This window comes from Copadichromis virginalis, linkage group LG3, assembly GCF_057382275.1.
Source record: "Copadichromis virginalis isolate Kocher_CV1m ecotype Utaka linkage group LG3, C_Virginalis_male_GT1.1, whole genome shotgun sequence".
NCBI lineage: Eukaryota > Metazoa > Chordata > Actinopteri > Cichliformes > Cichlidae > Copadichromis > Copadichromis virginalis.
Genome location: NC_140620.1, coordinates 54,328,140 through 54,350,439, shown reverse-complemented (window position 1 = coordinate 54,350,439; position 22,300 = coordinate 54,328,140). Strand labels below are relative to the sequence as shown.

Here is a 22,300-nt window from a genome sequence, read left to right as displayed (position 1 = left end):
TACAGCAGCATTTACACCCTATAAGAATGCTGATGTGAACACTTCTAGCCAATAGAATCATGCAGACATGGTGCAGGAATACAGCCACTGGATACTCAGTTTGGAGGTGGAAGTTGGAGAAAATGGGACCGGAGTAAACAATCACAGATGGAATCCACGTACATGAGAGGGTTTTTTAAAGAATAGGAAAAACTGAGAGGGGAGAGAAGATGTTCAAATTCTGGTCAAAGATAGCAGGAAATAGCTTTTCACCACTGTCCACGTCCTTCATGGTATTGGACACAGAAAAAACACAAAAACATCTGCTCGTGATTGCAGTTCTCATTATGCCTCTGCTACAATTTCACTACAGCTTTTCTGATGCGAGTTGAAAATTGCTTTATCACTTTTGTCAAATTTGAGCCAAGACTCAGTGAGTCACTACCAGATACAGTGGCTTTCTGCACATGACACTTTTCTTTTCCAACTCATGGGATTTGATGGATTGGCCAGATTTATTCCTTGGGGCATCAATTCTTTATTCACCAGAAAATGAAAATCTGTCTCCCCTCGTTATTTTTCCCTTTTTTTTGTTTTAGCAAGATAACGTGTGAGGTCATTATTCATTTTAGTAAGTTAATTTTGAAGTTAAAATTATATAAGAAATAAAACAAAGTATAATAAAATAAAATAAATAAAAACAATAAGGAGAATGTGGCTAACATGTCTTATGGCCATATTGATTTTAGTAGGACAACTGATATATGTATGTATATACGTTAGCCGTGATATATACATATACATATATACTCAATGCAATCTTTGTATCAAAAAACAACAACAACAAAAAGAAGATCGAAGAGGATAGGAGTCTTTTCATGCAAGGGGTGAGGGCAGTAAAGTATAAGAAATATAAGTTAGTGTTAGTGTTAATGAGGGGTCGATCGTACACAGATTTTCCCAGTCACTTCCCTTTATGTCTGCATCGATGGGCAGACAGTTTCCTTCATTGATTGGGCAAGTCCAGTGAAAGCAAGTAAGGCTGACTCTAGCTACACCCTGATGGCAGCATTACTGTTATGTACTAAGGCCTAATAGGAGTTAGTAAAATAAGATCTCAGTAAGGCTTTTGTCAGTCCGTCTTTGTTTACATATTTTTAAATATAAAGGTCTACGAGTTATTTTGCCAAACTTTCCCCACTTTGCTGGTTATTCAGTGTAAAACTGTCTGATCACCCCTGCACCTGTGTTCAGGGAACTAACTGTCCATGAAAACCTTTTATTACGTGCGCACATCGTCGTGTAAGAGAGGAAGACTGTTCAGGTACAAGACTGAGAACAGCCCCAGGTTGATCATAAATCAGCCTAAGGCCACTAATGGGATCAAGCCCTCATTTGAAGCCTTCTTTACAGTGAGGGCTTTGACCGATAAATCAAGAGCTGTAAATAATCTTCATGACTCTATAAACCATAAGACGGCAAACCTAGATTACAGGGCACTCAATAACATGCCAAACGAGTCTAACTGAAATACCATAGCAAAACAGTGTCTTTAGTGGCATTTCTCTCACACTTTTTAAAATATTGGGAGAAAAATGATATAAAAAACAGAAAGTGAAAAATGTATTTTTACTTCCTTTCACTGGAATGGCCAGAGTAGGCTGCTTGAAAAGTCTGCTGTGTACGTTCACTTCAAGGGTTCTTCTTAAAAAAATACAAAATAAATTTAAAAAAGGGAATAGGGATTAACAAAATATAGTTTCTCATCAAAATTTCAGAATGCTAAATTGAGAAAATATCTTGCGTAATGATTCTTTATTTCTTCATACGGATAGTGTTTAAAAAGAAGAACAAATGAAAAGACAAAGAAAATAAACAACAACCAAAAAAATTAAAAATTAAAACTGATATAATTCCCTATATCTTTTCTTTTGAGCAGACCTCATTGGATGAAAACATTAAGTCTTAACAGGAAAGGGAAACTGGATGGCAATAAAAAGCGGTTAACATATATAAATACAGAGAGAGGGCTAAAATAAAAACAGAAAGGTGGAGTTTTTCCAGCTACCTTGGAATTGATGGAGGATTGTAGTTTCAGTAAAGCAAACAGAATAGAAAGAGGTAACGGAAAACCCAGGGCAAACCAAAGTGTAAGACAATTAGAATGATATCTACCATATAATGCAGTTTGTTTACCATAGCGTGTCCAATGCCTGCGTGCTTCAGGAGAAAACAGGGGGAGGAGAAAGAAAAAAATGACAAACCTTAAAAAAACTCAAAACATACCTAAGCCCCGAAAAAAGTGGGAAAGAAAAAAACGAATCGCCTTTGATAAAATCAGGCAATTTGATTGTAAAAAGAATAGTGAAAAAGAAAATATTATTTTTTATATAGCTGTAGTAGAACATCCAAATAAAGAAATAAAGAAAGCAACTGTAAGCAACTATTTCGTTTTTAAGGGTCATTTTCAAAATAAAATTCATTAAAAAATAAAAGGTATAAAAGGATAACAGTACATTTGTTAGTATGTAAGTCGCAAGTTAATTAGAGAAAACAACAGATGGTTTACATTCCGTGAATGACACAGTGTTAGTTGTTGAAATCATAAAAGGTAAGGGAAAAGAAAATTCACCCACGAAAGTAATCAAATTGGAAGAATTCTGAACCATGTTAGTAAGAGAGACAAGAGTTAGCAAATCAACTTCCACAGAGGGGATTTGGGCAGTTTTGATGGGGAGGTTTATTTTGAAAGCGGGAGGGAATGAGGGAAAAGTACATCAGTATTAGTATTCACTCTGGCAGACTAATCTGTTCAGTGGGCTTTCTGTTGGTAGGGTGTCGTTTTTGATGACTTGAAAAGGTGCAATTATCTATTATAAGCAAAATTCCCACAAGTAGTCATTTAGGGCTGCTGTGATGTATGCAGGGGAAGACAAAAAAGAAATTACTCCATTGTAAAATAAAAAAAAATCTTCAATTATGGGAAAAAATACAGTATAAGCATTTAGGAAAATGGAATTAATTCAGGATATACTTAAAAGAGTGAGAAAGGCTGAAGGATAGAGAGGAAGAGAAAGAAGGACAGAAAGGTAGCTGTGGTTCTGGTGTCTGCAACAACCTAAAAAAGATAGATGTTCGTTTAGTCATTTGAATCATTTCCACTGTAAAGAGGAAAGCTCGCAGTCCCTAAAAAATGAAATAGTGAGCATGGAATGACGCGTTAGTCCTTTCTGTACATTCAGTGTCCTTCTGTCTTTAAATGTCACGTCATTGATCTTATGAAAATTTTGCATTATTTGAGGCTTTAATTTCATGTTGTACATTAACAGAAAATTCAGTTTCTCACACCGTGCATAAAGCATTAAGACTCAACCATGCAAGTGGAGCATTAACACTTCAAAAAGGTAAATGGTGTTCTGGAATTTTTCCTCCGAACAGAGTGGACATATTGCATATTGATTTTAACATTTTAACTACTGTGAAGGATCGCAGCTGACACACACACTGGTAAAAGGAGTTTCTCTCCTTAAATCCCAGTTAGGTCATCAGATTTTACACATTTTACAACTTGCCAGAAGCAAAATGTCAAATTAAAAGAACTATATATTAAAAAAAAGCTCCAAGTAATGCTGACGAGAAATTAAAAATAATGGAAATTTCAACCATCGTTTGTATGTGAGCCTTGTATCATCTACAGCAGTGCTGTAGATGATACAAGTGTGTCTGTGTGTGGGATAGATTACTGTGTATTCATGCTATCTGTGTGGGAGCTGAATGTAAGTGGTGACCATGACGAAGGTCTTTCCCATGAGGGTAACTGGCCAAACTGAAGCTTCAAGCACACCCACTCTTTGATCTGGGGTCACAATAAAGTGCTGTCACCAGTCACCCACTGTGTCTAATGACTTCTCTTAATCCATTAATTAGGCAAAGGAATATTCAGTGGTGGGTGTAAATTTGCATATAAGCACCACAATGAACTCTCTGAACACTGTCACTGAACTTACTAAACATTATAGATATGATAGGAGGCTTTAAAAAATGGACCTGACAGAGGTTTATTTACTTGGTGACAACGACTTAAGCTTTCAAAACAGATGACCTGTGATGCAGCAAGAGAAAAGGAATTAGAACTTATTAAATGCAAAAGATAGCATTTGCCAGCTTTAAATCCCTCCCATGTACTTGATGTTTGAATGCTTAACTTATCTGTTGGAACTATCAGTTCTTCGACAGCCCTGGAATGGTTGTGAAAAGTCTGTCCTTCACAAAAATCAGATGACCTTGAAAATAATAGAAAACGGTTAAATATAGGTGGTGGAATGCTTTATGAAGAGTAGTTTTCCTGAGTAGGTCTAGGTAAAGGTTTTAAAGGGACATGTATAATAAAATTCACTTCATTATTTTGTTTGCTTTTTTTTAACATACATAAAACACTATCCACATATGTTTTTACCCCCTTGTCAGGGCGAACGTCAGCAGGGCAGCAGCTTAAAGGGAGATGCCCAGACCTTCCTCTCTCCAGCAATCACGTCTAGCTCTTCCACTAGGATGATGAGGTATTTACAAGCCATCTGAGATACATAATCTCTCTAACATATCCTGGGTTTACCCTGAGGTTTCCTCCTGCTAACCCAGGAGGCTTTTAGGAAGCATCGTAGGTACACATTTAGCCCATTTTAACTGGACCCTACTAATATGAGAGCACTTGTTTAAAAAAAAAAAACATGTTAAAAGTTTAATTAACATTTAAAGTTTAATCAATTCAAAGTGAAAAAATACAAGTCTGAAATGCATTCAAAGTAAGAAAAGTAAAAGGAAGCTTTTTCAGCTTGTCAGATATTTTTGTCCAGAGCTAACTGAACGTGCGACATTAACATAATTATAAAGTAATATTAGTACACGGGAGTAAAACTGTTTTGTAGTTGTGGTTCCGTTTTCTTCACTACTCAACGATCATTTTTTTCTTAAGCGCTCTAGTAGGTTTTCTTTGTGTGCCTGTGCTGCTCTGAGCTTTACTAGTTAAACAAAAAACATACTTGGCAAGCTAACCTGCCCAGTGTTTTCATGCAGCCTTTGAATAACACATGTTAGCTTTACATTTCCAGTTTATCAGATGCCACGGAGCAGCCCTTAGCTGTTAAAATAATCTTTCTTTTCCTCTTCTGCCCCATTTTTCCAACATCTTAATCCTGAGTAGAGTTATCTCGTACTGTTTTCTCTCCCTGGGAAATACATCATGTTTAGCTAGCAGACACACTGTGTAACAAACTGCACATATTATTTCTGTGTTTGTTAAAACCTGTTGAGCTGAGAGAAACACTGCAATTGAAATTGCCATACTATGTTCCCCGCTTTATGCTCGCTCCTTTTCATTAGCGCTAGCTAGATGCTGAAATACAAGGACCTCAACTTGTAGACAAAACACAATTTTAACAGCTGAGTATAGGTCTGTAAATGATGCATACACTAAATTAGATATTTTTTGCCTCTCTTCTTTTCTTTTTTGCATACGAAAATGTTTTTTTCCTGAGGGCAGGAATGTAAATCTACCATAATGTAAAAAATTATTTGCCCACTTCCTGATTTCTTTTCTTCTTGCATATTCGTCACACTTTGTCACACGAGGGGGAAAAACCTACCTGCCATATGCGAAAAAGTATTGTCCTCTAAACTGATTACCTGGTCGTGCCGTCCCTGCCAACAAGAACTGGAGTAAATTTGTCTCACTCTTCTTTGCAGAATTGCTTTAAATCAGGCACATTGGAGGGGTTTTAATCCAGATTTAATCAGACTAGGCTTCTTCAAGACTTGGTCACCAGTTTTCTGGTAGGTAGCATAATTCATGGTTCCACAAATCAAAGCAGGTTGCCCAGGTTCTGAAGCAGCAAAGCAGCCCCCCACCATCACACTACCACCACCACATCTTTGTGTTACTGTACCAGTAAAATGACAACTTTATCTTCACTCAGCTCTCTCTTCACCACAATAGACCCTTACAACATCCACATCACTGCAGGTGCTGCAACACCATCTGTCACTCTCACACTCCAGTCTTCCACCACCGTGAACGAAACCATGACAACAACAATGTGGCTGCAAACCACCGCTGTACAATACATAGGTCACTGCCAGTGCAAGACAGGCTCTCCACCTTTCTCTTCTTTTCCCTGTAGATCATCAACTGCGTTAAGGTTTGAAGGTGATGGTGAATTCAAAACCAGTATGAACAGCCCAGTCTCGTGAACAGATCTGTATGCGCAGGTTTTTCCTCTTGAATCTTAAAAGGGTGGTAGGTAAAACTTTAATACTGGGACAATCAGAAACTGTGGAAACAAATGGGAAAAAAAATCTATATTTTAGAACTGCAACGTCCTTTTTGACACTCTCTATATACATATAAATTAAGAACAAGGAAATGACATGTGAACTTTTTTTTCAAAAAAATGTAGAAATAACATTTTTATCCACATTAACTTATTTCCTTGCAGTCATCTGCATGTGGTCCCATTCCTTGCTCCTCCCTATCACTCACAGTAGCAGTTCACAGACTTATACTCAATGCCATTAAAAGTCACAGTTAGGAACAGAACTAACACAATGGGTGTAAATGAATTGTACATTGAACATATGTGTGGTTTTCTGGGCTAAAAATTAAAACATAAATTGTGATATTTGTGACAAAAATGGTTTATAATATGCCCACTTTAGGCCAACATGGTCAACCCATGCTCAGTCATGGATTATAGATTATGACTGAGGTGGTCTGATAAAGCTTAGCATGCTACTACAACCTTTTGGGGGGTTTTTTTGCTTTGGTTTACTCAACCATTGAGCAAAAGAAAGTCTACACCGGGATTTAGAGTGGTGATATGATTTAAAAATAATAATAAATGGAAAGCACAAAATTAATACACTACCAGACTAGAAGTCAAGCGTGAAAGTCGATGTGTAGAGGCAAAACCATTGTATAGACTTTTTACAGCAGGCTTGACAACCTTAAGTACTGCTAAACTAGCGTTCCACAGTCAAGATCAATCGTGCAGAAAATTAAACTTTTGTTCTACTTTTGCTCTCATGTGGCAGACAGAATGGTATGGAAACCAGTTGGTTTTTAGGTTCTCTGTCTTGATTTTCCCACTTTGTTGCGCGTTGAGACATTTTAGAAATGTTTGCAACACTGCTATACGAGAAGGCTGTCGGCGCTAGTGGCAGTGGTGATGATAGCGTTACAGAAATACCTGAGCTGTTGGGATTGCCAAATATTAAAGTCGACAAGGGATTTTGGAAAACTATAATGCAAGACTATATAATGCAAATTTGACTCTCTTACAGTGTATTTCCTCATCTACCGAATTTGCGTGTCATCCTTGCGCAGGGGCCATGCTAATCTTCTCTGTATCGTATCCAATTTAGCGTACGCGCTTGCCGAAGCAAGCAGGATGACACGCAAATTCGTGAAGCGTTCCTCATCTACCCATCCTATTAAACTTTCAAACCCAGCATGCCTGGAGCTCCTGCTGTGACAGTCCATTGCCCTCTCTGTAATTGACCCATCTGGGAAAACAAAGACTGTGAATGCTGATATGTGCTGATGGAGCATAAATCTCCCACTCATGTAAACAACCACAGGCCCAGACAACCAACTTTGTGTTGCATCTGTCTCAAAGGGCCCCCGAATTGACGAATCATGTACTAAATCTGATACCGAAGTACGAAAGGTCTAGAAATGAGCTTGTAGTAATATAAACATGGTACCTACTGTCTGTGCTTTGTAGCGGTGCACTTTACAGGTGAAACAGTCGACATGTCTCTGTCACTGTGTGGAGAAAACCAACAGGATGCCAGCCAGAGTTAGCTGAGATGTAAAATGATGCTTTGTTGGTTGCTGATCTTTTACACACTCATCATGCTGGCCACTACTGAACTGTGGCCACCAGCGAATAAGCTGAATAAATATTTAATGACAAAGCTCTGCAAATGATCAATGGATAGCGCCGTGGAGCCAAGATTCCCAGGCCAGATAGATTTATCACTGTAACTGAGAAAGTTCTAAGACTGATGACCGTTCTCGCACAAATTTCCAATTCAAGCCTTTCAAAATACTGAATAACAATAATATTGCAATGGTCGAAATAGGTGCTGTTTGTCTTAGAATTTGAAGCCTGAATTAGTGGCTAGTGACACATGGATTTTTTTGGGGGGGGTGCAGCCATGACTGTGCGCATGCATTTATATACACCTTTGTGCCCAGTTGGCTGTTTGTGCGCGTGTGGTGTATCGGGCTGTCGTCACTAACACAGACACTGCAGGTGACCCTGTCATACGGCGTGCAGCTGGGCTTCGATACAAAATAGCTCTTTCAGGTACATTTGGTTCTGCATTCATTCCAATCATGTGGCATTCAGTCAAGTCTCCATCTCTCCAAGTCTGGCTCCAAGTAATGGAAACTGGCAGACAGGCTTCAGGTGCAAATATAACTGTCACTCCAATTACAGCAGAGAAAAGTCTGCAAACAAACAGCAGGAGGGTGTGTGCTTCTGCATAGCTATGTGGGTGTAGGAAAGTATAAGTGCGTGAAAATTGCAGCAGAGCAACACAGACATGGTGTAAATGGTCATAATTCTCTCTTTTCCCATCGCCGTCTTTCTTCTTTCTTTTCAGATCACATTCTCATCAAAAGAGGCAAAGTTCAAGGTCAATCCACAAGTGTGATGGCTGAGAATTTAAAATCTTCCAGTTTCAAAATCACATGTTTTTTAAAGATGTACTTTACAATGTTTCTTCGAACATCCATTCCATAAAACAAAAACACTAATTGAAGTTTCATTGGAATATTCTGAGGATGCTTTTCTTCTCCAAGTTTGTGCCACAGTTGTCGCCAGGCACAGTTCTCGAAATGCCACTCAGTCTAAGAAAATGCTCACATTCTTTTTTTTTAGACAGATGGCTCAACTAACTAAACAAAGCATTGCAATATAAGAATTTATAATAAAAGATGAAATGAATAGTTTACATTTATTTCTCCCTCTGACTCTTAAAATGCGTTTTGATCCAGTTTGTGAGCGCGCTGCTATAGCAGCTGAACATGAATATGCATGTTTTAGAGAGAGTAGCTCAAGCTGTTCATAATTGTTTATATTTCGTATGCACTTCTGAGCACCCTTCATAAGAATAAAATGTTGCAGCTAGGCTGGAGAGAACCGAGCGCATAATGAAATGAGAAAAGGGACTTTCGAGAATGAAACTGAACGGAGAAAAAACAAATTGCAACAAAGGACATCAGCTGTAAAGGTGTGAGGCTCTGCTGTTTGTCCCTGAGGATTCAAGTGAAAGGGTGTCATTTCAGAGTGAGGATTCTGCACAAATACTGAATTATAAAAAGTAGCATGGTGTTGACAACCTGGACACAAGCCGTAATAAAGACGCCAGTTTCTTCACCAATAACTGTACGACAGACTGTGACAGGATTAGACTGTATGTTATTAAAAGCTGACAGCTAAATCCAGAGCAGATAAAATCTAATTAAAATTCAGTTCAATTGTATTTTATGTACGTAGTGCCAAATCACAGCAACACATTTTACAATGTAAGCTAAAGACTACAGAGGAAACCCCAACAATCAATGACCCTCTGTGAGCGAGCATTTGGTGACAGTGGGTAGGAAAAACTTCCATTAATGGGAAGTTTAATTGCATTAAAACAATGCATTGTCCTAATATGGATGCATTTGGATGCTCACATCTCAGTTTTCCATACAGACCCATTTTGTGTCATTCAAATATGTTCACTACCAGTGTTTTATTGTTTCCTACAAGCCCCTCTCTCCTATTTCACTTCCTTTGTTCATGACTTATCCTGTGTTTCACCATAATCTCTGTTTCAATCTCTTACCTGTTTCTGTCTCACCAGTGTTTTATTACCTGTTTCCACCTGTTTGAATGTGCTAATGGTGCATAGATCTGTTTTCTGATTATAGGTCTCCGAGGCAGAGGGATGAATAAACATTAAAGTGCTGGAGCAGGTAGTGACAAATGAGGCTGATGACTGAGAGTGTGTGGAAATGCAGGCTCATATGCTAATGCAGTGGAGATGTGATGCAAATGAGTTTTCTTCCCCTCTGAAATGCACTAACCCCCCCCCTCCCCATTGGTATCAAACAGCTGAGCTGATGTTTTAACATGAAGTGCTTGTCATTTAGGAAATGCATAGATAGGACCTGTGCTTGAGGTGTCAACCAGCATAGGGAAAGCGACACAGTGGAGAAAAGAAGAAGTAACAATGATATTTAAAAAAAAATAAAAAAATAAATCCTAAATGCACATCCTCCTACATGCACATGATGACGGTACCCCCATATCTTCTCAGCATGGCTGGAACACATTAGAAATACTTAAAATGTCATTGGCAGAAAATGGAGAGCGGATTACAGGGGTGTTAGTGTGCCATTTTGTACATCAAACAAATCCACTACCCATGCTTGTCTTGAAAAGCAATTTCTATCATCACCATAAAAGTGCGTGCTGTGTGTGTTGGCATAGACGAACACTCTAAATAGCATTTTTGATTTAGCTAGAAGAGCTTCGATGATTCATTTTGCTAAAATATGTTGACATTATTGAGATAGCTGGCAATAGCATGGACGCCCAGAGTTCCAGTTGCATCAGGAACCAATCAGAAACCTGTCAATCATTAAGTTAATTTGCTACTGTCATGCAACATTTTCTTTTTTCTTATTGCACTTACACGCACGGGATGAAGGCATTATGTTTCCCAAACCTTTCAACCACTTGTTTATCAATAATATCACAGCATTTAATGGCAGGACTAAGCTGAAGGAAAGGGGTTAATGCAGGACTGCAGCCAGGGATGACTCACTACCCAACAGCATGGCAGACACCGTTGCTAAGTGACAAATTGCTGGAAAGAATGGAACCGAGAGATAGAGTGAAAATGAGAGAGAGAGGGTGGGCAAGATGAGCAGGAGAGAAATTGATTGGCCCTCTCTTAGGAATTCTGGCTGAGGAAGGTTGGATGAGAGGGGAGGGTGGATGAGGGCTGGACGGATGGAGGATGAAGAAAAGGGAAGATTATTGCAGGTGATCATGCCTTACAGAAAAGGCAAAAAAACACTCTTAACAAGCCTGAGACAGATATACAAAGAGCAGGTAATGGGGGGAGTGTACTAGCATCTAGATTTGATTAAAGGGAGAGGGACAGCATTTTGACCTCTCTTTCTAGAGTGTATATATATATATATATATATATATATATATATATATATATATATATATATATATATGTACTGTAATGTCACAGTAACAGGCATTACATTTAAATGAGTGCATGGCTTTGGTATGCTACAGTACATTTAGCAATACCACATTTCAGAAGAAGTAATGCTTTCAACACAAAAAACAATGACAAAGAAGCTTTGGGATTTTCAGTCATTTTGAGCAATTCAACTGCGACTGTTTCTTTTGGAATTTAAAACCTTTCTTAGGTAGAGTGAAAGGATGTGTGTAAACATAATGTGAGCTGTGCGCATAATGTGAACGCATGCAGCTAGCACCGGTGTCTATCCGTTACGGAGGACTTGCATGCAAAATTGCCGAAGTTCAGGGTTTCATGGGGTTTGTCTGTGCACGTGTTTGTTTGTGGCACTAGTGAGTACTGTGTTTTGATCCTCCTGCATCTAGGTACACTCCTTCCCCCTGTGGAGCGTGGCTATCTCCAGTATATTATCGGAATTGTTGTAAAAAGGCTCAGAGAGGCTGCATTTAGCAGCGAGCTTGTTTGTACCTTCCATACTATGGCAGTGTATTCTCTCTTTCTGCTGGAAAGACAATGCTAAGTTTTCCTTGATTTGTGCCTTATTTGAGGTTACTTAATTGTTTCTTTGTTTCTGGTAAGAACCCAAAGGGTTTGCTGCTGCACATAGTGGCTTTGGGGCTACATTTTGTAACTAAATCCCCTTGAAAAATAATTATAATTGCATTTTCTCTCATTTGATAATAGCTGTGATTCCATTGTTTCTAAGCTAACTATAACTTTTTTTTTAATTCAAAGATAGCACTTCATATAGCACTTTTTTTTAAAAAAGGAAAGAAATCTGCCCAGTCGTTTCATTGCATTCTGAAGGATGTGAAGCAGTGCACAACGCCTGCTGTACTGTATGTGTGAAAGATTGGAATTCAACATGACCTTTGCTTAACTCGACCCTCGTACAGATCAAAGCCCTTCAGCTCAAGATGAACTCTGGGTCAGCCGTTGAACATCAGACCTATACACTAAGCACTAGAACATAAAAAATTGTTTGATCCCTTCATTAATTCTATAGCTGCTTTGTTGCAGTTATATGGTGAGGTGCACGGATGGGAAACTTGAACATCAAGGCTGACGGAAAGGGAGAGTCATATTCTGTCCTAGCTAAAGAGAATAGGACAGATGATGTCGAAGGTGAGAGAGGAAAAGGGAGGAAAGGGTGACAGTGACACAATAAGGAAAATGGGATAGCAAAAAAAACGAGATATTGAGTTCAAAGGTCTCCCGCTCTCTCTAGGCGCTGGATAAGATACAGACCCAGTTCTGGGACTCAATGGATGTTGAATCTTTTGATTGTAAAGTCACATTGGGGAATTAAAAGAACGCTTTCCTCTGTTCTTGTGTTTGTACTACAGAACAAACCATTGTCTCCCCCTTTTGGTCTCCCCCTTTTGTGCCCCCCCCCCCCTCCCCCGGCCATCGCTGCACTTCATTCCCCACTCTCTGTTGTGCACAAAACTGCTCTTTCACTCTCCCACAAGCAAAAAATACAGCAATACAAGTGTTTATTTCCTTCCTTCTGTCAGCATGTGTCTCATATTTCCTCTGATGGCCTGTGGGACCCAAATGCCTGTTAAGCATTACAGTATGTAGGCCATTTTGATCATTCAAGTAATCGTCAACACAGAAAGTTTGCCCTCCAACAATAAAAATAAGTATACTAAGCGATGCCCGTCCAACATATTCCCTGGAACTGCATCATAGTTTTCTTAACAAATCACAGAATGGGTGCATATGTGTGGTAGATGATGGAAACATGCACTTACCACCAAGTGCCAGGGGCCTGCTAAGGAAAAATGCTTACATGCTTGCATACACTGGGCTTCCACTTAATCCTTTGTCCTTCATTTATCATGCGTGAACAAAACAGACATCATACACTTACAGCTGATGCTTGACACTGCTTTTTTTGTTTAACTTTTAAATCTATGGGGATAATGCTCATGCAAGTAAACAGCTGTCGGAGCTTTCTGTTCAGCGTTAACCTGTCCTGTTTCTGTGCTATAAAAAAAGCAATCAAATAAAGACATAGCCAATCACAAGCCCTGGATTTTCTACTGTTGCTCTGTAAAACACACAGACTGTTTTGCCAATTGTAACTCTAATTTCCATACTTTTTCTTAGGCTTCGAATCTGAACTACATTCTCCTTCAGTGACCAATAAAAGACAGATTCCCACTTCAGGAGTGTATGTGTCCAGTAAAAGACAGAGAATCATATGTACTGTCACCCAAGCTTCCTCTGGGATCCCTCCAGACTCCTCTGAGCAGAAATGGGAACACTGGAGCAGCTTTCATGATGGCAGTTTGCACCACTTTCTGGGTAATGTAAGGAGCGAGGAGAAAGAAACAATCATTTAGAAGTAAATGGCAAGCACCTATTATGTCTGCAGGGCTTCTGGGAAACTCGTACAAGGAATTGAAAAGATCTGAAAATCAATGCTCACTGACCATATGGTACAGTGGAAATGAGCGGTTTTATTTAAAATTGGATGCATTAGGAGAGAGAGAGGCCTAAACTGCGGACTAGTGTGGCATTGCAAACTTAATATTTGACCCATTTTTTTCAGTTCTCAGTTCTTTTTTGGTGCTGTGTGTGATATATTTATAATTTTCTAGGACACCTTGACATGAGTGTTTCCATCTTTGTCTTTTTTTTTCTGCTGTGTGTTTGGAATCCCACAGGAGAGAACTGTCACCAGAAATCCAGGATGGTAAGCAACCATGCAGAGGGAGGGGGAGGGATGCCTTGCTAGTTGTTTAAACCAAAGTGTAAGTGAATAGTGTATGTATGAGTGAGCATGTTTGTGTATTGAGTTTAGAGATTTGCACTGATGAAAGGTCAAGATGAGTGCACTCACCTGTCTGTCAAATATACACCACTAGGATTAGACTACCCTCGCTTCACAGATGCTTGCAGTACTGTCGGTTACCACCAAGGGGAGCTCTGAAGCTGTGATCGCTTGTTAGGCATATAGTATACCCATTTCTCCCCACCCCTCCCCTTTCTCTTCTCTCTCTTGGCAGCAAGTCCCTATCACCTCACCTAATTCTGTCTGCTTCATTTTATCCTGCACAAAGCTGACAAATTCATAGGTTTTGTGGAGAAAGACAGCAAATATACACATGCAGAGGGAGAGGGAGAGTCAGAGAGACGGCCGGGCTTGTAAGAGCTCACAGGCTTTACTTATTTTGGAGCTTGTTGATGCAGACGTAGATATGCATGACGTTGCAAGAGACGTTAGAACAGTAGACGCATAATGGATGAGACTTTGAACACCACTGGTTCAGTACGATGACCTTAGCTAGTATTTGGTAGCTTGGTGGCTATATTTTAATATATCATGTTAGCTTCAATAGGCAGCAGAAGACAATGGTTTCAATTGACTCAATACTTGAAATGTGCAATTCACTTGTATTTTTATTTTTTATTCCTATTTATTCTATTTATCCCCTTTGTATATTTTATTTATATTTGTCTCTGTATTTATATATGTGTGTGTGTGTGTGTGTGTGTGTGTATATATATATATATATAACAGTTCTGTAACTGTAACTTCGGTCGTTGCTGTGCTTTTTTTGGAAGTCGAATTTCCCAGAGGAACCCACCCGAGGGATTAATAAAGTTCTTATCTTATCTTATCTTATCTTAATTGTGTAAGTGACTGTTCACATTTTCAGTTGCATTTAAGGAACAGATAATATAATTTAAATAACTTAATTTATGTAAAGGTCACCAAATGTGCACATGCTGATGAACCAGTCTCTACAATTCTTATTTAATAGTAATCACACACGTGGTGTTATGTGCAGGGAATTTTAAGTAGTATTAGGTGAGTAGGATCAAATGAGTATAACATTCACCTTAATCCTCATATACTCAGACAACTGTTTTATATTTGTATACAATTATTACATCCATAAACGTATTTACAGGATGACGTCTTTTTCAGGGAAGGCCTTGTGCATTTCAGGCATGAAATGCTAAACCGCATACTGCATCTATTACAACAACATGGCTTCACTGTAGTAGAGTGCTGAACTGGCCTTCAGGACCTTTTATCAATTGAAAACATTTGAGGCATCAAAACTACAATAAAGAACACCCATGGCACTTTTCCAAAAATGTTTTGAGGTGAGTGCCTTCAACTTCAAAATGACCCAGTGCCTTTTTCTAATAGTTTTTTTTTCTAGTTTCTTTTCGTTCAGTTTTCTTTTTTGAATAAAATATGTGTTTATGAGATTTGCAAATCATTGTATTCTGTTTTACGTACATTTTACACAGTGTCCCAGCTGTTTTGGAATTGGGATTGTAGTCCAACTTATTAAACTGTAAGTAAAATTTATAAAAGAAAATTATTGACTTCATTATTTGAGCTTAAATTGGCCAACTGTTGATAGACTATGGTAAAAACTTTGGTCATTTCTGACTAAATTTCAAAATTGAATGCACTGAATAGGACTGTAAGAACATCTGATGCCACACGCCACTGTATTCTACACGGAAACATGTCCGCAGTCATTGATCTGCTGGGTCAGAGGTGGTCAGTGTCACTGATATCTCTGTTTAAGTGTCTCTTCATGGGAAGTGTCCAGTGTAAACGTAGAGCTCTTCAACATTAGGAGTGCCTGTTAAGTCAATTACAAAGATCCACTGGGGATTCAGTCTGGACTGTCAGTCAATAGAGACTGCCTCGAGAACATGATGTGGGTGGTTAGTTTTTATACATTAAAGATGTGTAGAACTTTACATAACAGAAGAAAACTAGATATTTATTACTCAGTATTTAAAAAAAAATCTGAAAAGTTTTGTGTCAAGATTTCTCCACCAAGTTATAGAAATAAAACAATGTACGTTCTCATAGAATATCTAGTTCACTAGACATGCTTACTAGTTTCAAGACCCAGATATATTAAATATGTTATGAGGCTATCTTGACTGACTATAACTCAATGTTTTTTTTCCAATCAAGAAAAGATTCTCATAGTCAGCCGACTTGCCAGTGCGCAGCTTGAGCCCGTTGCGCTGCAGTGCTGCTCTGGATGGGCGTCATGAACAGGAGTAGACAGTGTACAGTTGTAATCAGAGGTTACCATACACCCATAAAGCTAATTAGCCTGTATTTATACTTTTGATCATGTGTGGATTAGAAAAAAAGAAAAATGTACGTATTCCACACGGGAAAAAGACCAGCTCAAAGAAATCATTAACAGCCAAAACTGATCATGACATTCATGCCCATAATGAGGCATGAATGTCTAGGCATACCATACAAACCTCCAGACAGACAATAATGCTGTCAGTGTAGCAAGTGCGTATGTGTATGGCATATGTCATATTTACCTAATGATCATTATGGTGCAGTAGGTGGTAGGTGGATTGGCTCATGCTGTAAATTTTTAAACTTGTGTTGGCTTTCCAAACTCATTACATTAGTCTCGCTCTGCTGATTACACATTTGTCCGTACATGTGTGCATTTCTGAGCCAGGGTGTCTAAATGGAGCCTGTGTGTTTCTGAGTGTGTGATCCTTTGCCTTTATCCTAAGGCAAGTACAGCATATGCTAATAAAAGATCAGCTTTACAAATGTCAGACTAACTTACCGCACTGAAATGTCCAAGAACATTACTGCAATACGACTCAAATTGCAGTGTGGTTAGCATAAAAAAATTCCCTATAATTTAACAGCACTTATTCCACTTTAAGAATCACTTTGCTGTCATGCTTTTTGTACAACAAGAAGTTCTCCACTGTCTAGAAGTGGCTTAATACTACTGACTGCTTTTCACAGATATTTTTGAAGACAAACATAAAGAAGCTGATGCACCATCTTTGTGTTAATGTATTCAGGCTAGGCTTTTTTGCATCCAGACTGCTTACAATGCCCATTATTAGTTCTGACAAGCCATTTATTCCAATTACAATTCCTCCCAAAAATGTGAAGAAGTAAGCACGGCAGGTGTAAGTGAAATTGATTGTATCTTGCTGCTGGTATCTGCACCTGCCAATTGATGACTTGCTGCATCCAGAGGGTCCAGTATTCAGAGAGTTCACTGTCGATGCATGTCCTTTGTGCTTTCTAGCATACACAGACCCACGGTATGTCACAGAGATTACACACAAACCTGTGTTCTTTTGTTTTCCATTAGCTACCATTAAAGGTTTGCAAAGATGTGTTAGGTAATTTGTTCAGAAAGGTCTTAAGAGCATTGTCACCTTTGATAAATTGTGGTGCATTCCATTTGTGTACCTGAGTAAATTATGTGCATACATACTAAGCAGAGCACTTCTCCTCCTGGTTCATTAATAAGAACATTGCATAAATCTTTGGATTTCTTTGATTTCATGCATGTTAACTATAATGTTATCTGTCACATGTTTTTCGTATCTTTTGCCTTTGCATGACAGGGGCATGAAGATGACATGTATCATTGGTCGCCTGGTTCATCTTTGAAACAAAAAGCATTAAAATAGTAATAGAAAATAGAAAAGGTCCTCCTGTTCAACTTGACCCTGCAAAAAAGAAACTTCTGTTATGACAGAAAGGAAGAAAAACAAGCAAGAGAGGAGAAAGGTAAGACAACGACTCAACGTATTCTCCATATGCTGAGAGAAAAAAGACAATGATTCAAAGATAGCGTGTGTGGCAAACAGATGCACAATCCTGACTGCTGCGGCCTCGGATGATGCAGACAGTGTTTACCTGGCGCAGGTTGCGGGTGACGCGCACATCATGCCAGGCGTTGTCATTGAACTTGCCGTTGACAGGCTCCACCAGAGCCTCAAAGGCCCCCGAGCCCAGGTTGATGACTAGCCAAACCGCGCCGCTCTTCAAGGAAAGATTTACATAGTCGGCCGACTTGCCAGTGTGCAGCATGAGCCCGTTGCGCTGCAGCGTTCGGAAGGAAAGCGTGATCTCGTCGGTGCTGCTCTGGATGGGTGTCATGGACAGGTCGTAGCAGAAGAACTCGTTGCCCTTGAAGGTGGCTACTGACTCTTCCTTGCCTGGAAAAAATAAAGTGGGGGTAAGGGGGAAAGAGAGGTAGGTCTGTAAGTAAAAGGACATTTCTGTTCAGGAGTTAAAGCTTTGAAATTAGCAGCATGTGTGTATTCAAATATCAGTCATTCTATTATTAGTTTACTTTTTATGTGGGGAAAAAACAGACATCAGAGGGTTAATTTAAAAGATGGCGCTTTGCAATATGAAGCTAGAAATGACAAATTAACAAATGAATATCCTAAATATCTATTAAGATGATCTAAAATATAACACTAAACACAACATTTTTGCTCTTTTAATTTATATTAACAGCGCAAGAATCACAGAATATCTAAAAAGCTTCTGTCATGTGAGATGTGTCCAGTACAAAGGCAACATCAGCATGGTTATTTTGTTAGCTTCATTTTTTATTTTATTTCTTTTGCTGTAGGACTTTTATACATCGAAAATGTATAATGTACCAATGTAAAGATTGGTACATCAAATCTGCTCATTCCACACAAGTTGAAGCGGAGACTTGGTGAGGCTGCGGCTTGCTGCTGGTCATCTTGACACGGTGATGTAATTTGGATGCACTGGTGTGTTCATTTACTCCAGAAGGTTAAAAGCATTGTGAGGTTATATAGCCCATTTGGAGATGCAACTGATTTGATAAGGTTACTAATTTTAGTAGAACATTATAATAATAATAATAATAAACTTTATTTATAAAGCACACTTAAAAACCAAGGGTATGCCAAGGTGCTTAACAAGTAAAATAGAGTATAGGAGGAGGATAATAGAAATAGGACCAAAGCAAGTACTAAATATGCAAACAGATAACTGTCACTAATACATAGGAAAGCAACAGGTACAGAGCAAACAAGAATTTAAATGAGCATAGAAGTGCATGATATAAAATCATAAAAGAAATATTAACTAGAGGGAAAGGCAAGATTGAATAAGTGGGTTTTTAATCGTGATTTGAACAGTGCAATGGAGTCAGATGCGCGGAGGTCGAGAGGAAGGGTATTCCACAGTACCGGGGCAGCCAGAGCAAACGCACGGTCACCCCGGGACTTCAGTCGAGATCTGGGTTGGGTCAGAAGTAGTTGAGTGGCAGATCTGAGTGTTCTAGCAGGAGTATGTGGTTTGAGAAGTTCACTAAGATAACTTGGCGCTAATTTATTAATAGTTTTGAAAGTAAGGAGTAATATTTTAAATTGAATACGGTACTTTATGGGCAGCCAATGCAGGCTAGCTAGGACAGGGGTAATATGGCAAAATTTCCTGGTACCAGTCAAAAGGCGGGCTGCTGCATTTTGGACTGTTTGCAGTTTAAGAAGAAGAGAAGAGGGAAGACCATAGTACAAGGAGTTACAATAATCCAACCTGGAGGTCACAAAAGCGTGAATAAGCTTCTCCAGGTCCTCATGCGGAATATAATGCCTAGCCTTAGAGATAAGGCGCAGTTGGTGGAAGCTAGATCTCACTACAGCAGACACTTGCTTATCGAGTTTGAGCGAGCTATCCAGCAGTACACCCAAGTTACTGACATAGTCACAAGAAAAACTAGCAAAGGAACCCAGGGCAGCACAGAGTTGGGCACGAGGGATTTTACTGTTGAACACCACAATCTCAGTCTTCTTATCATTTAAAACGAGGGAATTACTCAGGAACCATTCTTTGACCTCCCGCATGCATTCTTGAAAGTAGTGCAGGGACACAGCAAGGTCGTCAGTAAGTTCAAAATAGATCTGTATGTCATCGGCATAACAGTGGAAGGCGATATTGTATTTTTCAAAGATTGTGCCTAGAGGGAGCAAATACAATGAGAAGAGAATAGGGCCTAAAACTGATCCTTGAGGCACACCACAACAGACCGGAGCGGAGGAAGAGGAGAAGGTGCCTAAGTGAACTGATAAGGATCTATCAGCGAGGCATGATTTAAACCAGTCGAGGGCAGTGCCTCTAATACCCACAGTGTGCTCAAGTCTTAGTAATAAAATGTTATGGTCTACCATATCAAAGGCCGAAGAGAGGTCCAGTAAAACTAGGACCATAGAGCGTCCAGTATCAGTGATTACAAGAATATCATTAAGAACTCTAACCAACGCTGTTTCAGTGCTATGCAATGGCTTAAAGGCAGATTGAAATTTCTCAGCAATATTGTTCGTGTCCAAGTACGCCTGGAGTTGGGAGAGAACTAGTCTCTCCAGGATCTTGGACAAGAACGAAAGCTTAGAGATCGGTCTATAGTTTGAAAGGTCATAACAGTCAGAATTTCTTTTTTTAAGAATCGGGTGGACTACAGCATGCTTAAAGGACAAAGGAACACAGCCTGAGAGCAAGGAAAAGTTCATAAGAAATAGGATACTAGGTCCGATTACATCAAAACAGTCCTTAGCTAAACGAGATGGAAGAATGTCAAGCACAGTATTGGTGTTATTCATTTGAGCAACTAGCCGCTTAAGAGTCAAAAGTGACACAGGCTCAAACTGGTGGAAAGTTGAAATGCACTCAGGAATGGGGAGAGGATATAAAGCAGGGGGAAGGGAGGACTTAAGAGATGAGACCTTTTTTAAAAAGTGAGTTTGAAATCGCTCACAAAGACCCTGAGAATGAATTAAAGGCATGTCCGGGGAAGGGTTAACCACAGAGTTAAAAATTTTAAATAAGGTACGGGGGTTATGGTCATTGGCCAGGATGATTTTGGACAAGAAGGACGCTTTGGCCGTTTTAGCAGCACTTTGGAATTTTAAGCGGCTAGTCCGTAGCATGTCATGGGAAACCTGAAGTTTATCTTTTTTCCACCTTCTCTCAGCGCGCCGACACACGCGACGTAAGGCGCGCGTAGTGTCATTAAGCCAACACTGAGAGTAGGTTCTAGGGCGCTTCATCTTAATGGGGGCAACAGTATCAAGGATTGAAGAAATCAGCGATAGGAAGGAATTAGCACAGTCATCAACCGAGTGAAAAGAACAACAGTCGAGAGTGACAGATGCAGAATCCAAGAAAGACATAGAGAAGTTTGACATCGCTTCAGCATTAATTACACGTAGCGGGCGAAGGGGAGCCGCAGGATGTAGTTCATTAGTGCATAAGCCAGTATCAAATATAACTGGGAAATGATCCGAGATCCCAGCGTCACTTATATCCTTGATACAAATGTCCAGACCATATGAGAAAACCAAGTCCAAAGTATGTCCTTTAACATGCGTTGGGTCATTAACCCACTGAGCCAGGTTAAAAGAGTCCGTTAAGGCAAGGAAGTCTTTAGCAAATGAGTCATCCTTACAGCAAGTGTGTATGTTAAAATCACCGACAATGAGAACACAACCATACTTAAAAAGAACGGAGCCTAGGAGATCAGCAAAGTCCGTGATAAAATATTTGCTATATTTAGGCGGTCGATAAACCACCACGCAGAGTGTGGTCGTGGATGCAGTCATCTCCAATAATTGGACTTCAAAGCTAGAGTAGGTAGGTGAGGGTAGCTGCCGAACTGCATACGAATTCTTAAAAACCGAGGCTACGCCGCCACCCCTACCAATAAGCCTTGGTGAGCTAAAAGCAACACAGTCCGACGGAAGAAGTTCAGTAAAAGGGATGAACTCACCAGGACGAATCCAGGTTTCAGTCAGGAATAAGGCATCAATCCCATTAGTGGAGATGAAGTCATTTAAAAGAAAGGTCTTATTGACCAGCGACCTGACATTAAGCAATGCCATCCGTATCCTAGGGGCTAAGTCGCCACGGGTGGTGCGTCGTAGGACACTTAGGTTGCTTCGGCAAACGCCGCGTCGGAGCGATGTTATCCAAACCCGAGCAGGAGAACATGCCACAGGAATCGCAGGGTAGACTTCGTGGTCGGCCAAGCAGATCCAACGGTGGGTGAGCAACTTAGCATCAGAGCGCTCCTGGGAAGGAGGGAAAGAAGATAAAATATCCAGGCTGGCATGTGGGTAGCCTGTGGCTCTGGCTTTAAAGTAGAGCCTGAAGCGAACGCGACGGCCG

At 39.6% G+C, this 22,300-nt stretch overlaps 1 protein-coding gene and 1 non-coding gene across 7 annotated transcripts in view; both read right to left on the bottom strand.

The window, feature by feature from the left end:
* The window catches only part of nrxn2b (neurexin 2b), a 712,610-nt gene that overhangs the window by 378,897 nt on the left and 311,413 nt on the right, over positions 1-22,300 (bottom strand). For 5 of the 6 annotated variants that reach the window (XM_085451729.1, XM_085451735.1, XM_085451733.1 and 2 more), the window contains 2 exons: positions 18,008-18,309; positions 2,176-2,199 (listed from right to left, as the gene is read on the bottom strand). In XM_085451729.1, coding sequence (XP_085307855.1) covers positions 2,176-2,199; positions 18,008-18,309 — 326 coding nt within the window. The remainder of the gene's footprint in view (positions 1-2,175; positions 2,200-18,007; positions 18,310-22,300) is intronic. The other variant, XM_085451730.1, reaches the window with a different exon arrangement.
* Positions 7,313-7,418, bottom strand: LOC146715313 (U6 spliceosomal RNA). Its single transcript, XR_014919489.1, has one exon. It is a non-coding gene; the product is annotated as a U6 spliceosomal RNA (small nuclear RNA).